At 43.9% G+C, this 20,059-nt stretch overlaps 1 protein-coding gene across 14 annotated transcripts in view; it reads left to right on the top strand.

Moving 5' to 3' along the window:
• SMARCD3 (SWI/SNF related, matrix associated, actin dependent regulator of chromatin, subfamily d, member 3) overlaps positions 1 to 20,059 on the top strand; it is an 85,372-nt gene that overhangs the window by 18,827 nt on the left and 46,486 nt on the right. The window contains exon 1 of one of the 14 annotated variants that reach the window (XM_062618153.1): positions 11,081 to 11,105. The exons of 6 other annotated variants lie outside the window; for them this stretch is intronic. In XM_062618153.1, coding sequence (XP_062474137.1) covers positions 11,096 to 11,105 — 10 coding nt within the window. In that variant the 5' untranslated portion in view covers positions 11,081 to 11,095. Of the gene's footprint in view, positions 1 to 11,080; positions 11,106 to 12,359; positions 12,753 to 12,784; positions 13,193 to 13,854; positions 13,879 to 15,717; positions 15,881 to 16,659; positions 17,436 to 20,059 lie in introns of those variants that run through there. 7 more of the 14 variants (XM_062618140.1, XM_062618148.1, XM_062618150.1 and 4 more) reach the window with 7 other exon arrangements.

Below are 20,059 nucleotides of genomic sequence, written 5' to 3'. Positions count from 1 at the left end.
TTTTGTGCTTCATTTGTTAGAAATGGTTTCCAGGAAGGTATGCTTCATTACCATCTCTGTCATTGAGGTGAGGTTGAACAACCTGGGTTTTCCCAGTTCCCTGTTTTTCCTCTTCTTGGAGACAGAAGTGATGTTTGCTTTTTTGCAGTCTTCCAGAACTCTCCCAATCTCCATGAGTTTTCACAGATAATTGAGAGGGGTCTCACAGTGACATTGGCTAGCTCCCATAGCACTTGTGGATATATCCTGCCGGGCCCCGTGGACTACTGTATGTCCAGCTTATTTAAATGCTCCCTGACCTTGTCTTCCTCCACCAAGGTCAAGTCTTCCTTGCTCCAGACTTTCGTACTGGTCTCAGGAGCCTGGGATTCCTGACAACGAATCTTACTGGTAAAGGAGACAAAGAAAGCGTTCAGTACTTCAGCCTTTTTTATGTTCTTTCTCAGCAAGTCCCCTTCCCCATTCAGCAGTAAGCCTACATTTTGTATGTCTTTTTCTGTCTGCCCTTCATGTTCCTCACCAGATTCAACTCCAGGTGGACTTTTGTTATCCTAATCACATTCCTGCATGCTTGGACACTATCTCTGTATTCCTCCTTGTCATCTGTCCCTGCTTCTGCTACTGTATGCTTTCTTGTAATGCTTGAGCTCAGCCGGGAGCTCCTTGTTCATGTGTGTGGGCCTCCTCTTGCTTTTGTTTGATTTCCTGCCTGTTGAACCAGTCTTGAATCTGGAGGAGGTGATCTTTGAAAATCAACCAGCTATCCTAAAACCCTCTTCTTTACAAGGCCGTAACTTGTGAGACTCTTCCAAGTGGATCCCTGTGTCTGCTCTTCTGAAGTCTAGGGCTGTGATCCTGTTTTCTGCCCTGCTCCATCCTCCCATGTTCCTGAAATTCTCCATCTTGTGATCCAGCCAAGGCTGCCCTGCCCTTCACACTTCTGACCATTTCTTCCTTATTAGTAAGAATCAGGTTCAGCAGAGCACTTCTACTTTTCTGCTCCACAGATACCTGTGTTAGGAATTCATCTTCAGTATGCCCCAGAAGCCTCCTGGATTGCTTGTGCCCTGCTCTGTTACCCCTGTAGTAGATACTGGGGTGGTTAAAGCTTCCTATGAGGACCACAGCTTGCAAGCATGAGGATTCTTTCCTCCTATCTGAGGTCTCATTTACCTCTTCCTCAGCAGGTGGTCTGTAGCAGACACCCACCACAATGCTACCCATGGTGGTCTGCCTGCTAATTCTGACCCATAAGCTCTCAGCTGATTCACTGTCCATCCCAAGGTGGAGCTCCCTGAATTCCAGCTGCACTCTCAGCTAAAGTGCAGCTCCCCTCCTCGTCTCCCAACCCCACCCTTCCTAAAGAGCTTGCATCCATCCATCACAGCACTCCAGGTGTGCAAGTTGTCAACTACCTTAGAATTCTGTATATGTTTGGGATGGGAAAGGAAACAGAGAGCAGCACTTGCAATGTGTAGATGATGGTGCAGCTTTCTGTGAGGAGAAAGAGGTGGCCTATAAGTCTAGGGGCAGATACTGCACTGTTGCTATAGGAATCAAGAGACTACATCACATCTTTGTAAAGTCTTAAAGAGTGTGTCTTCTGTCCTCTAGCCAAAAGCAAATGACTGAAAGAGCATTTGACTGATGCCTGCTCTCTCGGATGCTTTGCTGCAGGAAGCCCATTTTTATTTTGGGATACTGCAACAGAATCAGAAGCTGAAAGACTACTAATTATTTTAGTTATATGTGGTCCATTCTTAACCAGCTGCCAGACAGAACAGTTATTTTCTGAAGGTATTCTTCACGGCTTTGTCTGGTTTGAAATGTCAGAGAACTGTGTCCTGTAAGCAGGCAAGAGGATTCACAAAATTGGTCCTTTGATAGATAAACGAAGTTAACATATAAAGGGGAAAATAGGGAAGAAAGTGCTAAGCCTTAAAATGAGGCCACAATGAGGAGAAAGGTGTATGCCTGCAACTGATTCTTGATTAAATGATTTCTCATGAGGAGCTGTGACTGTTGACTTCTTGCAGCAGTGTGGAAGAGGCAAGACATCCTGGAGTTACGCGGCATGATAAATCCTAGAATGCCAGACTGGTTTGGGTTGGAAGGGACCTTAAAACTCATTCAGTTCCAACCCCCTGCCGTGGGCAGGGACACCTTCCACTAGACCAGGTTGCTCCAAGCCCCAGACTATCTGACCTTGAACACTGCCAGGGATGGGGCAGCCACAGCTTCTCTGGGCAACCTGTGCCTCACCACCCTCACAGATGCATAAATGTATGGCAAAGCTGTCATAGGGTGGGGTAAAATCAGCAAATGGTTAAGACAGAGGGATGCAGAAAAAGTGGACACTTTCTTACTCCTGTATTTGGAATTTTAGACAGTTTCAGAGCAAATTTTTGCCAGCAGCATTCCAAGTAGACTAAAAAAGAAAAAAAAAAAGTATTTGCCAAGATCAGAAAAGACAGAATTGCAGTGGTGAGAGCAATGGCAGGAGTTTGACTGGGGAAAGGAAGGATTGACTCAAATAGCAGAAGGAGGTGAAAAACTGGAGGAAAAAAAAGAAGTAGCTGTTAAGACAAAGTCAGCTAAATAGAAGAGCTGATATAGATCAGATGCAGTAGAAAATGAATCAGTTATGTTGTAGACAAAAGAAAGAGCAGATATATGACAAGCTTTTTTTGTGTTGGATTTTTTTTTTTCCGATTATTCTGCTCCCCGTAATTCATAAACTTTTCACTAATTTAAGTTTGTTTTATGCTTGCTGAGACCAGGTGAGTACCCTACTCCAGATTAATATCCAGGATCTTAACTAAAGGAATTTAAAGAAATAATTTTCTAATTTTCTTGGTATCTCAGCGTTATAACTAACAACTTAGCCTTTTTCTCTATAACCTTAGTAGAGACTTATGTCTTATTATTTGGCATCATACTTACAGCAACTTAAGCATACTTAATTGTATCATATGTACATGTACTGGCTTGATTGTAGCATCTAAGCGCTAGGGACTCTTTGAAGAATGAAGCATACTTGTTTCCCAAGAGAGAACAGACTAGTCAAAATCCTCCACAAGTATGTTGTTTCTATGGTTTCAAGTTGCAGTCTGGGTATAACTTGATCAGAAAACAGGTGCCAGGGATGGGGTGTACAGAGTAGGATTTGGTGGCTATTCAAAATAAGCGTAGCTAGACAGCTGGTGTGCCAAGTCCACTGCCTGTCAGGATGACTAGTGCTCTCTGTTCCCTTGCACTCTATTTCCATCTGTTAACTTAATTTGTAAACTGTAAAGGCCAGAGACTACATTGTTTTTTATCGGTACCTCTTGTACTCTGAGGCCCTAGAAACAACACAGTACCAAGCATGGGAAGAAATGTGACACATAATATGACCTAAGTTACAACATGTAACTCTTCACCCTCTCACAGTTCACACACAAACACACCCTTCTGCTATTTGAGTTTTACCATTGTAAATTCTGTTTATTTTGCAAAGTGATGTGTGCCATAATGATTCAACTCATATTTCTTCTGCCTATGTTTTTTCTACATGTTTTGAAGCCCGTTTAACAAGTGACTTGTGCCACCTTTTATGTGCCTTGTCATTTGGACAGGCTTCCATTCTGGGAGCATATGCAGTGTGTTACTGTGCACACTTTACAACTTCATGACTGCACTGCCAAGTGCAGTTTGTTGCTCTAAGCTGTAATCTGCCAGCCTGCTGTGCCTGTGCCCTGGTGAGAATTGAGGAGACAAACCACTGTACTGTGCTGGAGCCACACGTCTTCCACTTTTGCAACACTTGCTCAAAAAGAGCCTCAATTTAAAGCCTATTGTCCAGCTGAAGCCTGAGTACTGTAATCGTGTCTCTGTGTCATGAGCTGCTGTGCCTGGTGTTTCTGTATTCCTGTGATTTTATATATATATAATAATGTACTAGGTACATGGAACACTGAAGACATTAGAAAACCATCTTACCTGCTGTTACAGACATAGCACAGATCTTTCACCTCGGTTTGTCTTCCACCACCTGCTTGAGTTTTCCAGCCTAAATCTTCTGCCTAATGGCCCATTTGATTTGTGTTTTTATCCTCTGTCCTGACTGGCTGGGAAACTGCTCCAAAAGCCTCTCATTTGAGGATTTTTGATCTACGTGTCTTTCACTTCCCTCTTTTAGATCGTTGAAGATGGTAAAACAATCTAGATATAAAAACCATACATGGAGTCCTTAGTAGCCCCTTCCCTTCACTTGTTTTTATCTTTGTTTATAACCTTTAAGTAATTTTGATTTTTTCCTGGCACTTACATAAAAATTATCTTCATGTTAAGAATTTCAGATACATAAAGATGTTTTTCTACATTGCATATAAGTTATATTTGCCATTTCCCACTGGCTACCATCTTCCAAAGTCATTGATGTTTGCTGTAATTATGTACTATTTGAGATTAACTTTGACTTTTTTTGGGGGTAATCTGTAATTTTTGTAAGTATTCTGCCAAATAAAACAATTTTAAAAGACACTTGGGCTTGTCTGGCAATGCAGTTTTTTCACGCTCACCAGTATTGCTGCTTTCAGTTCATTGCGCTCCAAGTCTGATGTGGTTGTATTCACCTATTAATTGTGCTACTAGTTTAGTTGAAATGGGAGGTGGATTTACTAGTCTGTGCTAAGATTGCAATTTTCCTTCTTTGGTTATATGCTTTTTCCAGTCTCCTAGTTCTTTCTAAGACTGTTTCGCTGTTCTTACGTAGCTTTGTATATTAATACATCCTTCAGTCAGTATTTACTTGTTATTGATTTGCTTAAACTACAGATACTTTTCTAATTATTTTCAGTGAGAACAGGATATAATTCCTAGCATTATTAATATTAATCAAAATGGGCTTAAAAGTGTATTTCCTGATAAAAAAAATAGGAAATCCTGTTGGTTTTCTTAGAATACAGAAGGGCAAGAATATTCTAGGCAGTTGCACTAGTCGGATCCTAAGTCCATGCAAGGTATAAGAATGATTTTTGAAAGAGGAAAGAACATGAGCATGGCACAAAAATAGGAAGCGTAGTTATTAAATTTGTTAATGATGCAGAACAGGTCCATTAAAGCAGAAGAGAACAAGTTGTATGGAAAGAACTGGATGATTCTGAAGACTACACAAATAGAAAGTAGATGATATCTGATAACAATTTAGTGCATGGTCATGCACTTAGGGGCTTGTAACAGGAATTAGGACTGTAAGCCAGAGGTTTATCTAATGGTAGTGATTAAGGAGGATCAGCCCAGTACATTAGTACACTTGCTGGAAAATAGGGGGTATCACTCCCATAATATTGGGGTAGGCAGTTATGAACCCAGCAAAGATTGGTAGAGATTTCTGCTGAAAAGAGAAGTATTAATGTCACATGAGTACATGGCCTTCTGGAGACTGTCGAGACAGTTCTGTTTCCTCTTGTTCTAGATAGGTTAGCTGGGACTGATAGGGAAAGACTGATAAATCATGAGAAACGGGCACTCAGTTTTAAGAGTGCAAATTAAGTTTCACTTGTTTAGTCTGACAAAAGGAGAGAGAGAGTGGGTATGACTGCTATACCTAAATGCTTCAAAACGTAAACTTGAGACATAAAGAAGAACCATTGAGGGAAATGGTGGTAAAAGAATGAGTGGGAATAGCCAGATATACTAAAAGAACACACTCAGCCATTCAAAGAACTCAGGGTTTTAGCAGCTACCCCATAGGAATACCAAAGTTTAAAGTGCTACGCAATAAATTTACGTCTAAAAGGCTTACATATGATATGGTTGCTATTGATTATACAACAGTGGACTTACTGACCCAGCAGTTCCCCATCTGTGTTCTGTCAGTTAGTGATAGCTCTTTATGATCTTTATGATGCTCTTACCAAACACACCCCAAAGCCATCATTCTAACCACCAAGCATCATGAGGATACTTAAACTTTTTGGACTAGGGGGTAGTAGGTTTGAGGGTAGTTATCTTTTTCTCTGTTTCCCCATAATTCCGCACCAAGAATTCCTCTATTTCCTTCACTTTTGAGAAACAGAAGTCCCTACTCCAAACACAGTATCATATTTTCTCTATTCTACTTCCAGGACCAAAATCCTCCCACTAACTTCTCACACTTTGCAGCTCTGCTTTGGCCCTTGGCTAGAAAATGAGTTTTGTGGACTGCTACCTGTAGCCCTCTGCTTCTTTGCTAAGAAGGTGTGAGAAGCCATGCACAGATGTCGCTGCAGAAGGTGTGGAAAGTGGGTTTGGTGAGGATGGGATGGTGGAGAAATCATAAGTAAGGCTAGACAGCTTACTATGAGGTCACACAGAATTGTGCAGCGTTTGTAAAATGCAAGTATGATTGATACCATGATAATAGTGATGCCTCATTTTGCATCCTATAGTATTTAATATCTTTTTCTCTATCTTTTCATTCCTGCTGTTGCCTTTAATTTTAAAATAACCAGGAGGTAAGTTTGTAATTATCTCTCTACCTTTGCAGTATAATGTTTGGAGCCTCTGGAGACAGAGACAAATGCTTTTCTTTGCCTTCATTTATTTTTTTTTTTATTTTATTTCAAGTCTTCTTTCTTTATGTGTGCTATGAATTGCTTATGGTAATTCTTCATTGAAGATAGATTTTTAATAACAGTTAGTAGGAAGGCCTAACAAAAAGGCAGGTCTATGAGACATATATGACTCCATATATGTGATACATATATATATATGAGACTATATATACTTTGGAAGTCACAAAGGATAAATGGCAGCAATCTGCATATGCAGATTCCTTATTGTTACACTGTTGAAGCAATCAGATCCGGATTTTTTTCCAAAATGAAAAAAATATAACGGACTGTTTCTGATTGGCTTGAACTTGTTTGCATCAGATCTGCAGAATGTCAGGGGAAACCACCCGGGATAGAAAAAAGGTTTGTCTTTGTCTTCAGAAATAAGGCAGAAGGAATCCCTGGGAATCAGCCAGTCCCTTGTACTGCCCCAAGTTGGAATCTATACTGCCTATGTTGCTCTGGACAGATGCTTGTCTAACTTGTTCTTGTAAAGACCTTCAGTGATGGAGATTCCCATCCCTGCTGGACAAACTATCCCAGAACATCCTTATTTTTACTGCTGTACTCTTCCCTAATATCTAATGTAAATCTTCCTGGGAGAAATTTAAATCTATTATTTCTTGGGGGAGCAGCTCTTCACTGTATTTGCGGCAGCCTTTTTTGGGTATTTGGACTGTTATTTTCTCTTTTGGAGCTTTACAGTTCTTGTCACACTTACTGTTCTCCCCACAACCATCTCGATTTCTCCCACAAATACTTTCTCTGACGCACAGAGACCCAAACTGCAAAGGACAGTCCGGTTGAAGCATTAACAGTTCATACCACAATAGAAGAATTACTTTGGAAGGGTTCTTCAGCAATACTGAAAATTAAGTTTTGCAGCCTTGGGGAAATGGTGAGTTGGGACTGCTTGTGTCCTGGAGAGGACAAGGGATGGGGAAGAAGCAGAGACAAAATAAGGAAAAAAAAAAGAATCTAGAGTATCATTGCCACTGCTTCTGCTGCCACCAAGGGGATGAGAGAAGTGGGGCAGCATTCAGTTACTGCTCTTCTGGGTTCTTTTTTTACTGCTTATTTTGTGTCAGTGTAGCACTGTTAACTCGCATTCAGCTTATGATCAATTGCATACCCAAACATTTTCTCTAAAAGCAAACAAAAAAACCCAACCTAAACCCCACCAACTCTTCAGCCAGTTCTCAATCTTCTGTTTATAGTTGATTTCTATCTTGATGTGGAAGCTTGCACTATTTCTGATTGAATTATGTTCTGTTTTTCAACCGTATCTCCAGCTTCTTAGGATTTAAATCGTCTCTCCTAGCATACCTGTAAACATTCCAAACCATATGTTGCTAGGAAATTTAATAAGCGTGTTTTCTAGCTCATTATAAGTATTGTTAATATCAAATCATTCTGAACTCAGAAACAAGTGGGCATTTCTGTAGAATAAACAGAACCTCAATCTTGGGACATTTTTTGTCTGTTTTCTTAGTATGTTTTCTCTGCTGTATTGCATCACTTCCAAAACTGTTGAGAATAGTTTGAGTGTCAGTAAACAGAGCACTCCTGACTCCATTGAAAACTGGATGACAGAAACCATGCTTCTTTAAGGCAACCCTCACCTTCCTGTATTTCTTGAATTACCTGCAGCTGAAAAACCTGAAAGCAGCTGCCAATATATCTCCCCCAACAACTTGGTTCTTATCTTCTCTAACTTGACCATCTTAGTTTAACCATCTTAAAAGTGCAAAAAATAGCCCAGAAGTAAACACAAAACACACAAACTTGTGTGAGAAGAGATGGTCTGAAGAGGTAAGGAGGCACAATGTAGGCCTTCCCTTGAAACAAAACAGGCTAGGAATAACCTGGAGTGAGCATGAAGGGAATTGTGGGGGTATGAATGGAGGCCTCCCAGAGTGTGCCAGCCTCTGGGGCCTAGTAGAGGCGCACATGCATTACTGAACGCCTTGTGGCACTGACATCTGACCAGAATGGCTGGGAGCTGCCAGGATGCTTGTAGCAATTGTGGAAGACTAGGGTTGAGCCAGGCACAGACACTTACTTTCTAAGCTTTATGAAAAAAACATAGAAATATAGAACCTACTGGGTTGGAAAAGACCTTTAAGATCATCAAGTCCAAACATTACCCCAGGACTGCCAAGTCCACCACTAAACCATGTCGCTGAGGGGCTTATCTATGTGTTGAGCACTTCCAGAGGCAGTGACTCCACCACTTCCCTGGTCAGCCTGTCAAATGCTTAACTACCTGTTCAGTGAAGATATTTTTCCAAATATCCAGTCTAAACCTCCCCTGGTACAGCTGTTTCCTCTTGTTCCATTCTTGGGAGAAGAGACCAGCCACCTCCTCACTCCTTTCAGGTAGTTGTAGAGAGCAGTAAGGTCCCCCTGAGCCTTCTCTACTCCTAAACAACCCCAGTTCCCTCAGCTGTTCCTCACAAGACTTGGGCTTAAGGCTCTTCACCAGCTTTGTTGTCTTAAATGTAGAAAAAAACATATAGGGAAAATAGAAGCAAAATAAAATACATGATTTTTCTCTTAATTTGGGAGAAGACATTCTTTCACTGTAACCTTCATCCTTTTGTGTAAACATGTTGCACATTTTCCTTGAACAGTGTTGTGGCAAGTGGAGAATCACAGGACACAGGACTCAACTAGGTGATGCTTCAAGTCACTTCCATCCACTTGTACCTTATTTTTCATTTGCAAAACAAAAGAGCTACTTCTCCTGATTTCTTGAGTACCTAGAGACCTACAATCATACTAAGTAAGAACTGAGTTTTAAAATTACATGATTTTATTTTTTTTTTTACTCTTGTCTGTGGCTACCGTGTGTCTGCCATTCCTTAATTTTCAAGTGTTGGACCTTGTAATTTGATGCTCTTTTGAGGAAATCTCTTTATATTAAGCCTGTTAGAGCATCCAGATAGAATGCAATACATATTGTATGGCACAATGGAAATTCAGCAACGCTCCGTGCTCTGTCCTCCCTTCTCCAGAACGTAGTAATGCAGCGGCTGTTGATGGGAGCAGCTGAGGCCTTTTACTTCATCCGTAACCGCTCAGAACAATGAACCCCAGCCTCAGCCCCGCCGCCGTGCCCTCACCGTGTCGGCGGGGCGGTACCGACCGCAGCGACGGATGGGCCGCAGGGCGGGCGTGTGGCTAGCGCCGGCCGGGTGCCCTCCCCTGATGTCTGGCTGCCGCTGTCACTGGAGCCGCACAACCCCTGCCGGGTGCCCGGTTCTGCTTTGTCTCCCTCTCGGGAAGTCCTGCGGCCCAGCCCGGCCGACACCCGCGTTACCGAGCTCCGGTCCCGGCGAGAGCGCGGACAGCCGGAGCCGCTCACGCCCCTAGCGCGACACTGGCTCGGCCACCCTACTCCGAGCCGCGCCGCCCGCACTTTCCCCTGTACACGGGCGGGGTCAGCCGCGGTCCCCGGGACAGCGGCTCAGCAGTGGTGTGTCCCCCCGCCCCCCTTCTCCCCGGACGCGGCGCCGAAGGGGTTAAGGCCGCTCCCTCCCGCGCGTCCGGCCGTCCCCGCCCGCGCGTCCCCCGCTAGGCCACGGCTGACCTTCACGGCAGCCGCGCCGGGCATGCGCGCCGCCGTGATCGGGGCCCGTGGGGACCTGCGGGCGGCCCGCTTCGGTTCGGCTTGGCCTGGCCTGACCCGGGCCGGCCCGGGGCGTGCGGCTCGGCCTTCCCTCCGCCCGCCCGCCTGCCCGCCAGCGGCGCGCCTGGGACCACGGTGGCGCACGCCCTGCCCGTGCCGGGCGCGCCGTTGCCATTCGGTGCCGATGGTGCTGGCGGAGGAGCGCGGGGGGACGCGAGGGGGGACTGCGCGCCGCGCCGCAGCCTGCAGCCGCGCCCCGCCGCTTCGGCCCCTTCCCACTCCGCGGCGCCGGGGGGCGGCCCTCCCGTGCGCTTAGGACCCGAGTTGCGGGCGCCCCGCGGACGGGGCCGCGCTGGCGGGCAGAGGACGTGGGACTGTTCGCTTCTGCAGCCAGCCGCGGTGTGCCCTGGCGTTCCGCTAGTTCCGCGTTTGTGCCGTTAAATGGACTGCGGGTGGCTGCCCTTAATGAACGGGAATAGCAACACCTGCACGGGCCTGTGTCAGCAGTTCCACTGCAGGGAGAGCTGGAGCTTCTCTGGCAAGTGCAGGAGGCAGCAGTCTGCGGTCGCTAAAGTAAAGGCACGTCGTCTTGCTGGGAGTAGGGGAAAGGGTTCACAAGATGGGAGACAACGTTTCTGAGTGCTTCTGGGATCTGTAAAATATTGCAGATACCGGCCCACTGCTACCTTGTCAGGCATCCTGACAGATAGAATCGGTTTTAAGATTAACTGTTAATACTACCAAACCCACGAGATGTGTAGCAGTTTAATTCCAGATTACATGTACGTTTACTTCCAGTCAGCTAGAACCTCAGGAGTAGTTTAGGCACTGAATAAGGCCATACCACTTTGCTTGGCATATTCCTTCTGAAGGGCTGAGGGGGAGAATGGGAACTGGTAAGACTGTCTCCCCCTCCCAGAACCTCTGTGATTCCTATGGCTGTTGCCACACTGTAGCATTTTGATTGGAGTCACCCTAAAAATCAGTGGAGGTTGTTTCCTTCACCCCCATGTGCAAATGGCCATGTGATCTCCATGGCTTGCTCTTCACTGCCTCATGGCTGAGGCAATACCTGTTCTGTGCTTGTTTTTGTTATTGGCTGAGGGCAGAAATTTACTTGTTTCAGCTCTGATTCTCTTCTGTTGGCAGCCTTGCCAGAAAATTCACAGCCCGTAGACAAGATTTCAAGCAGAGGAATAGAATAAACCCTTCTCGTAACCTGGCAACATCTCAGCTATTGCTGTGTTAGGCAGACAGAGAAACATCAGCCCCTCGCATGCCGCAGACCCACAAGGAGCTGTCGCAGTTCGGTGCCCCAGGCCACCGTTGCCTGCTCTGCCATGATGGAGGAGCCAGTACTGCTGCTTGCAGAATGGCCGCTGTGCTGCCAGCGCCCGGCAGCTGCACTGGCCCATGTCCTTCCAGGGTCGCTGTAGCAGCAGGCGAGTGCAGAGGGAACAGTCTGCTGCTTTCTGTCCCCTTTCCCGGGGTGGCAGGTGTGCTCCCCATTTCCAGCATCCTGGGACAACACGTGTTGTGCAGGGCTTTGTGTGATAAGCAGCAAGCTGTGATGCCTCACAGCAGCTGCGGTGTTAATCACTCCTCTGCCCCTGTCAGTCACCTGGGGTCTCTGATGGAACCCTCGCATTGCACCCTGAGCCCGGTCACCCCTGGGGGAGGCTGTGGATGGCTGGGAGCATGGATGCAAGTCAGGCACTGTGGTCGCCATGCTGCCCCCCGCCCCCTTCCTCCCGCTGCTCGCACACTCTTTCTTTCCCCTGGCTCTCACACACTGTCTCTCCCTGTTCCCAGCTTTCAGCCTCCTGCTGTTTCTCTCTCTTGTCCAAAGGGGTTAGTTCTCAGCCTCACATGCTGGAAATGCTGCCAGTGAATGTTTCTGTGTGCTGCCTGCCAGGTCCCTAGGGAAAAGGCCTGGAAATGCAGCGCAGGAGGAGCAGTGGGAGCAAGGGAAAACCATTGTTTCTCAGTGCTCGCCTGCTTGCATTTTCTAATGGGAAAACACTCCCTGTGAGGTACTGACTTCTATGTCATTGCTGAAGTTGCCCCCTCCCCCTTCCCCCTTGCCCCAGAATTTACCATCCTCTGGTGCAGAGGAGGAGAGGCTGCAGCACTGCTACGGAAAAGCTGAGGCATGTTTTCAGTTTGCCGCCTGCTTATCTCTGCTGTTTGGACAGAGAGGTTTAAAAAGCTGGATTTTGTGTCCCTGCAGAGTAAACACACAGAACCCGGCAGCACAAACTATTTCTGGCTTATCAGTGGAGGAATGCAGCAGCTGAGGCTTAGCTCGAGTGGGCCGTCAGGAAGGCCCTGAAGGGGCCCCCTCCCCACTCCGTGCTATTAGAAGTGTGAGAGCCCAGCAGGACTCAGAGGGGAGAGTTGGAGAAAAAGGCAGAAAAGGGAAAGAAAGAGGAAGAGAGAGAGTGAGAGAGGCTGAGCAGACCCTGATGGCTACAGACGAAGTTACAGGAGGGGCTCGCAAAGCTACGAAAAGCAAACTTTTTGAGTTTCTGGTCCATGGGGTGGTGAGTCGGGAAAGTTAGTGAGCTGGCTGGCTCTGAATAGAGGGATGAGTGGAAACTGGAGGCTCTGTGCTGGGCTGGATCGGCTCCTGCAGTGTGCTCCTGGGGCGCTGCTAACTGTCTTGCCAGGAGAGCACTGGGGTCTCTAAAGCCCCCAGAATATGCACGGATTCATTGATAATATAGGCTTGTGTCTGGGGGGGATGTGTGCTGTGATTTTTGCTTTGATTCTCCATGAATGGTGAATAGCGTGCTTTTCAGTCTGATCATGGTGCAGAATCTGCACTGGATCTGACCCAAATGGGCTTGTAGGACACTTTGTTCTGTAATCAAACTTGTGTTTTGAGAAGAAATTCTGATGAAAGCCTGATGAAGTCTTGTGGTACCGCCTCTCGGTCTTGTCTCCAGTCTTGGCTCTTATGTATCCTCTGGCTACTTAACAGGTGACTTTCAGGGGCTTGGAGAGATTAGCTCTGCAGATCTGTAACAGTACAAGAACTCACCCACGAGAGAATTTCAGGGTACCATGCTTAATTAAAGCAATCCTTAAGGTCTTTAAAATTTTTCCAGCTTTTGTTTAAGAATCAGGTCTTCCATCTCCATTTAAGGGGAAATGCTAACACTATTTTGCTGCCATTGGAAATGATGTTCTTTAAATGACTCTAGTGATTGAGGGCAGTCACTGTTTATAACATATGGATTTCTTATATTGATACATATTTAACAAAAATAAGACTGTTAAAGAGCCCCAAGGGATGCAGATGTTTGGATGCTGATAGTATCCTAAGTGCTTTCTCTCTTGAAAATTCTGCCATTCTTGAAGATTCTGCCACCTCCTGTGACACCTTTTTGAAGACGTCAGGTGGGGGTTCTTTTGCAGAGATCATAGAAATCTGTGGAGGTCATAGCAGGCTCCTGGATTGTCTCCATAATTTGACTTTATTCCAGGTGTGTAGGAGCTAGCATGTGTCCTGCAGATCCTGAATATGGTGGGACTTGCGAGGCTAAGGACTTTAGGTGGCATTCTGTGTTTGTGAGAGCAGTGAAAGGTGATGTGGTGCCACTGTACAGGAGCAGTCTGATGTGAGGTTGGCAGATGTACAAGGATGACTGAGGATCAAGTGTGCAGGTCTGTAGCAGTGGTTTTGTTGTGAGTATTAAGGTTCATTAAGGTAGCCTGGCTAAGGATGGCTGTAGCTCTGCGAGGTGGGAGGGGTGGGCAAATGGGATGCTTTTGCCTTTTCCAAGGTTTCTGTTGGCATTTGCACACCAGTTGTCTTCCTTTAGGATCAAAAAGTGGCAAAAAGTTATGTGAATGTGCCTAGATGGACTTCATGTGAAAGCAGGATGCTAGCCTCTTCAGCATGGGAATTTTTAATTTATACCAGAATGAATATAGCAGAACTCATTTCCATTGCTTATTTGGATGCTGAATAGTCTGTCTTTTCTGCCCTGGGAGTTTTGCCACTAGTGGCATCTTATTTGAATATCTGCATTTGCCTGGAATATCTGCATTTGTTTGTCATCTTCCCTCTACTTGTCAGTGAGGCTGGAGCTTCTTGTCTGTTATTCTGTTGCCTGAACACCTTCTATATGACCCACTCCTTTCTTCCATGATAATCTCCTTTTTTGCTTCCTTGTTTGTTCTTTCCTTTAGTTTCCTCCTCATCTCAGGTTCATTTTGATCAAAACACAGGTGGGGATAGTCAGTCTTCCATTACTTAGAAAAGGTAAAAAAAATATGGCTTCATTTTATGTCTTCAGGCCCATATCCTACCAAATAAGACCATGTGCCATCACAGCCATTACCTTGAGTTTACATATTGCTGGCTATTGAGTTTTATTATCAACCGCAGTGTGTCAACATCTGAATTAATACCTTGAAAAATCAAGTTACATAGTGAACTTTACTGGAATTCCTTGGAGTCAGTTTCTGCTCTAATTCCAGGCGAAGATCTCCTCTTAAAATTACATTTTTTTTTTTTTTAATTTTATCTATGATAACATTATTTGAGTTGGTTATTGCAGGCTTCTCCTGTCCCCCCTGCCCCCTCCCCCAAGAAAAAAGGGGAGAGGTAAATAGAGGTAGAAAGTTGTGAGAAAGTTTTTTGCTATGTGAACACTTTAATGAGCAGGATAATTTTGCAGTATTTCCCAAGGGCAGTTAGCTTTTGGATTCACTTGATCTTTTTGGAAACATACGTTCCTTTGCTAAGGTCACTTCGCCCTTTGCTCTTGTGCACCTGATCTTGCCTTTGTTCTTTACCATATGGGTAGCTTAGAAGATGTCTTCTTCCCTTTTTGTCCCAGTCAAGTAAGATAACCTTTGAAAAGGTGAAATCTCTTAGTGGTTAAAAATCTCAAGTGCAATACTTCATTCTCATTCTGCTGGAGTTCTTCATAGTTTGGTACACCGCCGGTTAGCAGTTCTTCTTTTAAAAAGAGTTTTTTCAGTTATTTGTTTTTCTAATTCTTTTACGTCTGTTTGATCAGGATCTTGCACATTTGTTTTGTGGGAAGAGGTAATTTTTGGAAGAAGGTAATTTTTATTTTTTCTTTTTCCCCAAAGGCCTCATCCCTCACTTTGTCCTCTTTTTTTGTTGCTGTTGTCGTTGTTCCTCTCTTCTCTGTTTCTAGCACTTTTGTGGATTAATATGGCTTTAATCACCACACTTACGTTGATTTATCTCCTTACTGATGCGTTTTCTACTGTCCACTAGTACATTCCAGGCTGTCTTTATGACATCTTCCTGTAGGTGTCCAGCTGTTGCCTTAAATTTTGTTGACCCAGACCAAGTTTTTAATCTTCCTGCAGGCTGTTCCTTTTCTTGGTTTCTTCTATCCTCTAGACCCTGACACAGGCCTCTCTGCTGGCTGTATCCCTTTATTGGATGTTACCTTTGTCTTCTTCTACCTCCTCCCCCCTCTCCCTTTTTTCTTTTCCTTTTCTTAATTTTTCTTACTCAAACAGGTACCTTCCCATATAGCCTTGAGAAGGTCTATGGTGCAGATTGTGCTAAAGCTCTTGTCCAGACATTTGTCCTTTGTGACTCACTTGCAGCAGCCTTCTCTTTGGTGCCTTGTGCTATCGACCTTGCCTGTGTCATCTTCACACAAGAAGCTGCTGAGAGGTTCGTTTTCTTGTCCTGTTCTGACCTTTTAAATCTGCTTTTGTGTCCTTTTTCTGTCCCCACTTTAGCTTCCTTCCAAAACCAATCTTCTTGCCTTTTATACAAAAGATACGCCTGTAAAAGTCTATGTCCCTTTCTTAACTATCAAGTCATATCTGTATTTACAATATACCTGCTGTCAGTTCAGATCACCTTCTTTTTCCCATAGCGATCTGTTCTTTGTCCTCTGCGCTTTGCTTAGGAAGCTCTTCTTGTTAATACAAGTCCTCATCCATATTTATTTTCTGCTAATATGTAAGGGTTTTTTTTGATAGTTCCTGCCAATCTCTACAGTTTACTATTAGTTACGCATCAAGACTGCTAATTTATACAAACCTGTGTATCACTTATGTGACTCTCTTGCTTATCCTCAGTCTTCTTATTGTCTGGTTACCTACCTCTCAAATCCAGTAATAGAATTTTATGACAAGTACAGAAATGGTGTTATAATTTCAAGTACAGTGAAAGAAAGGTCTCAAAGCATACCATCATGTAAATAAATATTTAATAGAGTGATAAATAACTTGTTGCCAATGTTAAAAAAGACAAAGAGACAGGTGTGGTGCTCCAAAGATGTACAGAGTATCTAATAGATTTATCAGCAACTTGGAAAAGGGGATGAGCAAATTCTGAATCTCCTCATGCATTGCCGGGTTTTAAATGAACTATGACCATTCAGGAGCAAGACTTGGATGTCCCTGTGAACTGCCTAGTGTGTAGCCACTGCTCCTAAGAAAGCAAGTAAACTGTTAGTCTTATTAAGAGATAGGGCAGAGAATAATACAGAACCAATTTTGTAAATCCGTGGCATATACTTACAAGAATATTTTTCTGATCTTGGTTGTCTGCATAACTAACAAGGAAGAAGAGGGGTAACTCAGAGGACAATAGTAGTGGGAGGCCTGTGAAGACTTCAGGAATAAGAGAGTTTTTTATTTTTTTCTATTTATAATATCTAAGGATGGAGATTGATTAGGAAAGTTGTAAAATCTCTGTCACTGGAGGCTCTTAGGCATTGGTTGAAGAAGTAAACGGAGGTACTGGTGGTACTTACTTGAGACGAGGAAGGACTGTATGATCTTACGGACTTATATTTCACTGTGTTATAAGAATTATATTTGTTTTATTAGAATGGCCATCTGTTTCAAGTGGATAAAAGTGACTGTTTCTTCCAGCCAGTCATCAGCTTGTAGAGATCACTAGTAGAAGTAGTGAGGTGAGGAGAATACTAGGTATGAAAAAAGTAGAACTTTACTAATGAAAAATATCCCACTTATTTTTATATTACCGTGGATATAAATACTATCTTGTCAGAGCATAAATCAGCTAACACTAGAAAGGCTAGAAAAGAGCCTCATGAACTGTCATTTTTGGAAAGTTTGTTCCACTTCCCTAATACAGGGCTATCTGCATGGTTCTCTGTGCTGGGACATTGTCAGGGCACAGGTCCTGGAACGGAATCACTGGTTTGTTGCGTATGCATTTCCCTGGTTTGTTAAACAAGGAGATGTTTGGGGTAAGTGTAGGACAGCTTGGAGAAATCAAGGGACCTTACCACAGTGAAGAAACTTGGTTTGGTGGGTATTTGCAGAAGACTGGGAGGGTGAAAACACCATACAGTGTTCAGCCATGTAAGTAAGGTACGAACAGAAATGGCAGGTTTGTCCTTTCCTAGCCCTGGACTAACTGCAGGCTAGCAAATACAGAAAAGTTCACACACAAGTAAGAAAAGAAAATTGTATTGATTATATTAGTTATAGCTAGGGCTTCAGTAGAGATCAGTGTGATTTTGTGCAGTATTGGCTTGTTAAATAAATTTGAGTTGCTCATTGAGAAATCTTGCATTTGCTGATGAATATAAGTCCATAGATGTAATCGATCTAATCAATCTATGAAAGGTTTGAATTGCTCTTCCGTTTTTGTTGGTTTTGGTGGTGTTTTTTCCCTTTTTTTTTTTTTCTTTGTTTGGTTAGTTGTTTGTTTTTTTTTTAAGAAATACTGTAGGAATATGAAAACAGTCACACTGGATCATTTAGCCCAGGGTACTCAGTTGCAGGAAGCAGCAGGAGACTGCATGGAAGTACAGGAACAAGGCAAAAACGTAGTGATGCTTGATCTCAATACTTAGCATTTTGTAGCTCTAGAGCTTTCTGACCCAGAGCTGCCCTCTATGCATGGTATCTCTGCATGGATTTTATCCATGTAGGTTAGTCCGTGGATGTCTTCCTGAACCCATATAAACTTTTAGCATTCACAGGGTTTTGTGTCAGGAATTTTTGCAGCTTATCTTGCATAAGGAAGTTGTTGGTCCTGCCAACTGCTAATTCTTGTCAGGGAAGAGACAGCGAGCTCTTGATCAGTCTCCTCTCTTTCCATGATACTTATGCTGTTGGAGAGCTCTGTTACTTCTCCCTTGTCAAACATTCCTTTTTACAGAGTGAAAAGGTGTGTTCTGATGGTTCTTCACACAAAATCCTTTTCATTCATTGTATCATCACAGTAGTGGATGTAATCAGATCTATTAAAATGAGCAAGCTGATGGAACTTGATGGTATATAGGACTTGTTACTTTCAGTTCCAAAGATAGTTTTTTCTTTCTTGGATGCATACAAATGCTTCATTTGCAGTTTGATGTCTGATTATTCTGAGCCATGAATGGACATATATGAAATAGAAACTTCTTCTCAAGTTGCAATTTCTGTAAATGTGATGGGTTTTAAGTTAAAGATTTTTGGATTTTTGTGAACATTATTTAAAGTTGAGTGGAACCTGGAACACTTGGACCTTTATTCCAGGATGTGAAAGATTTTGGGAAATGGAGGAACGTGAATATGGCAGACAACCTAAAAGAATTGCAATACTGATGTTTCTCCTTACTAAATCTCTAAAAGATTCATAGATTTTTAAAAGGGAATTCATATGAAGTAACATCTGCAGTTATAGGAAGAGGAGAGAAGCTGCCTGGGAAACCATTTGTGCAGTCAGAAACCTGTTGCCATCAGGAAGCATCAGTCTAGTCTGAATTTCTTAGTTGTTTCAGATACTTCTAGTGACCCATTTGTACCTCCAGACAGCATCTGGCATCTCCCCTTGCTTTTGCTTATGCCCTATAGAAATCAGTAGCTACTGTAATGCCTTAGCAGGATATATTGTCTGGCCAAGGTAGCTTCTATTTTTAGGTAAAAAAATACGCTGTTTGTATACTTGGTAATTATTGTTGTTCTCAAAATCTGCCAGTTGCTCCGTTAACAAGAAGCCCATGGCTGTTCACTGCATGCTATTCTGTGTAGTACAAACATGGATAAAGTCTGAGTCTTTCAGAAGAAATTGCTGTAGGTGCAGCTCAATGCTACATGGCATTGCAGTGACTTCCTGCTCTCTGTTCAGTCTCTTTCTGAGGATCTTGTAGGTGGTTTTGCTCTTCTTTTCTTGACATTTTTACCTGTCAGTTCTCCAGGTTATTTTCCTCTATCTGGTATGTCCAGACAGGAATCCTTTTTTCTGCTTCAGCATTTTGGTCACTATGATGGTGATGTCCCTGGAGAAAAGACTGCAGCAGAAATACATAGAAAAGCACCACTCCAGTTCTGTCTCATTTCTGCCACCAGGGAGGAGAAGTTCACTTGAAGAATGGCAAAGTGGAAAGAAACTGTCGTCTGATCTGATAGAAGGTTCAGGCAGGGAAGAAAGTAGAAAAGCCAGATGTGTGGCTTTGGAAACTGGGCAGTGGACGGTAGCGACAGGGACTTGGCAGCAGTTGTTGGGGAGGGAGGTGGTATGCTTGTGGCACTGACAGTGTGCTTAGTTTTGGAAGGGTGCAGTCGGGCAGTGGTAGACTGTGTACAGTAGTGCAGGCAGTCAGCAGAACTCTTAGGGACCAGTGTGCAAGCATGAAATACTGGTTGTGTGCCTTTCACAGAACCACAGAATGGTTAGGGTTGGAAGGGACCTTGAAGATCATCTAGTTCCAACTCCCTGGCTCTCTTAAGTGCTGTACTCTTTGTCCTTGCTCTCCAGGCAGCTGCACTACTCTTCATCTTCTCAGGACTGTGAGAGTGGTCCATTCAGCAGGGGACATGCCATGATCCTCATTTCCTATGGCCCACAGTGGTTTTGCCCTCTGTCCATTAAAGTGTTTGA

The sequence above is a fragment of the Pezoporus occidentalis genome, unplaced genomic scaffold (assembly GCF_034315485.1).
Source record: "Pezoporus occidentalis ecotype Australia unplaced genomic scaffold, CSIRO_AGI_Poc_V1 ctg2, whole genome shotgun sequence".
Lineage (NCBI taxonomy): Eukaryota > Metazoa > Chordata > Aves > Psittaciformes > Psittacidae > Pezoporus > Pezoporus occidentalis.
The sequence above is the reverse complement of the archived record's forward strand: the minus strand, read 5'-3'. Positions and strand labels throughout refer to the sequence as shown.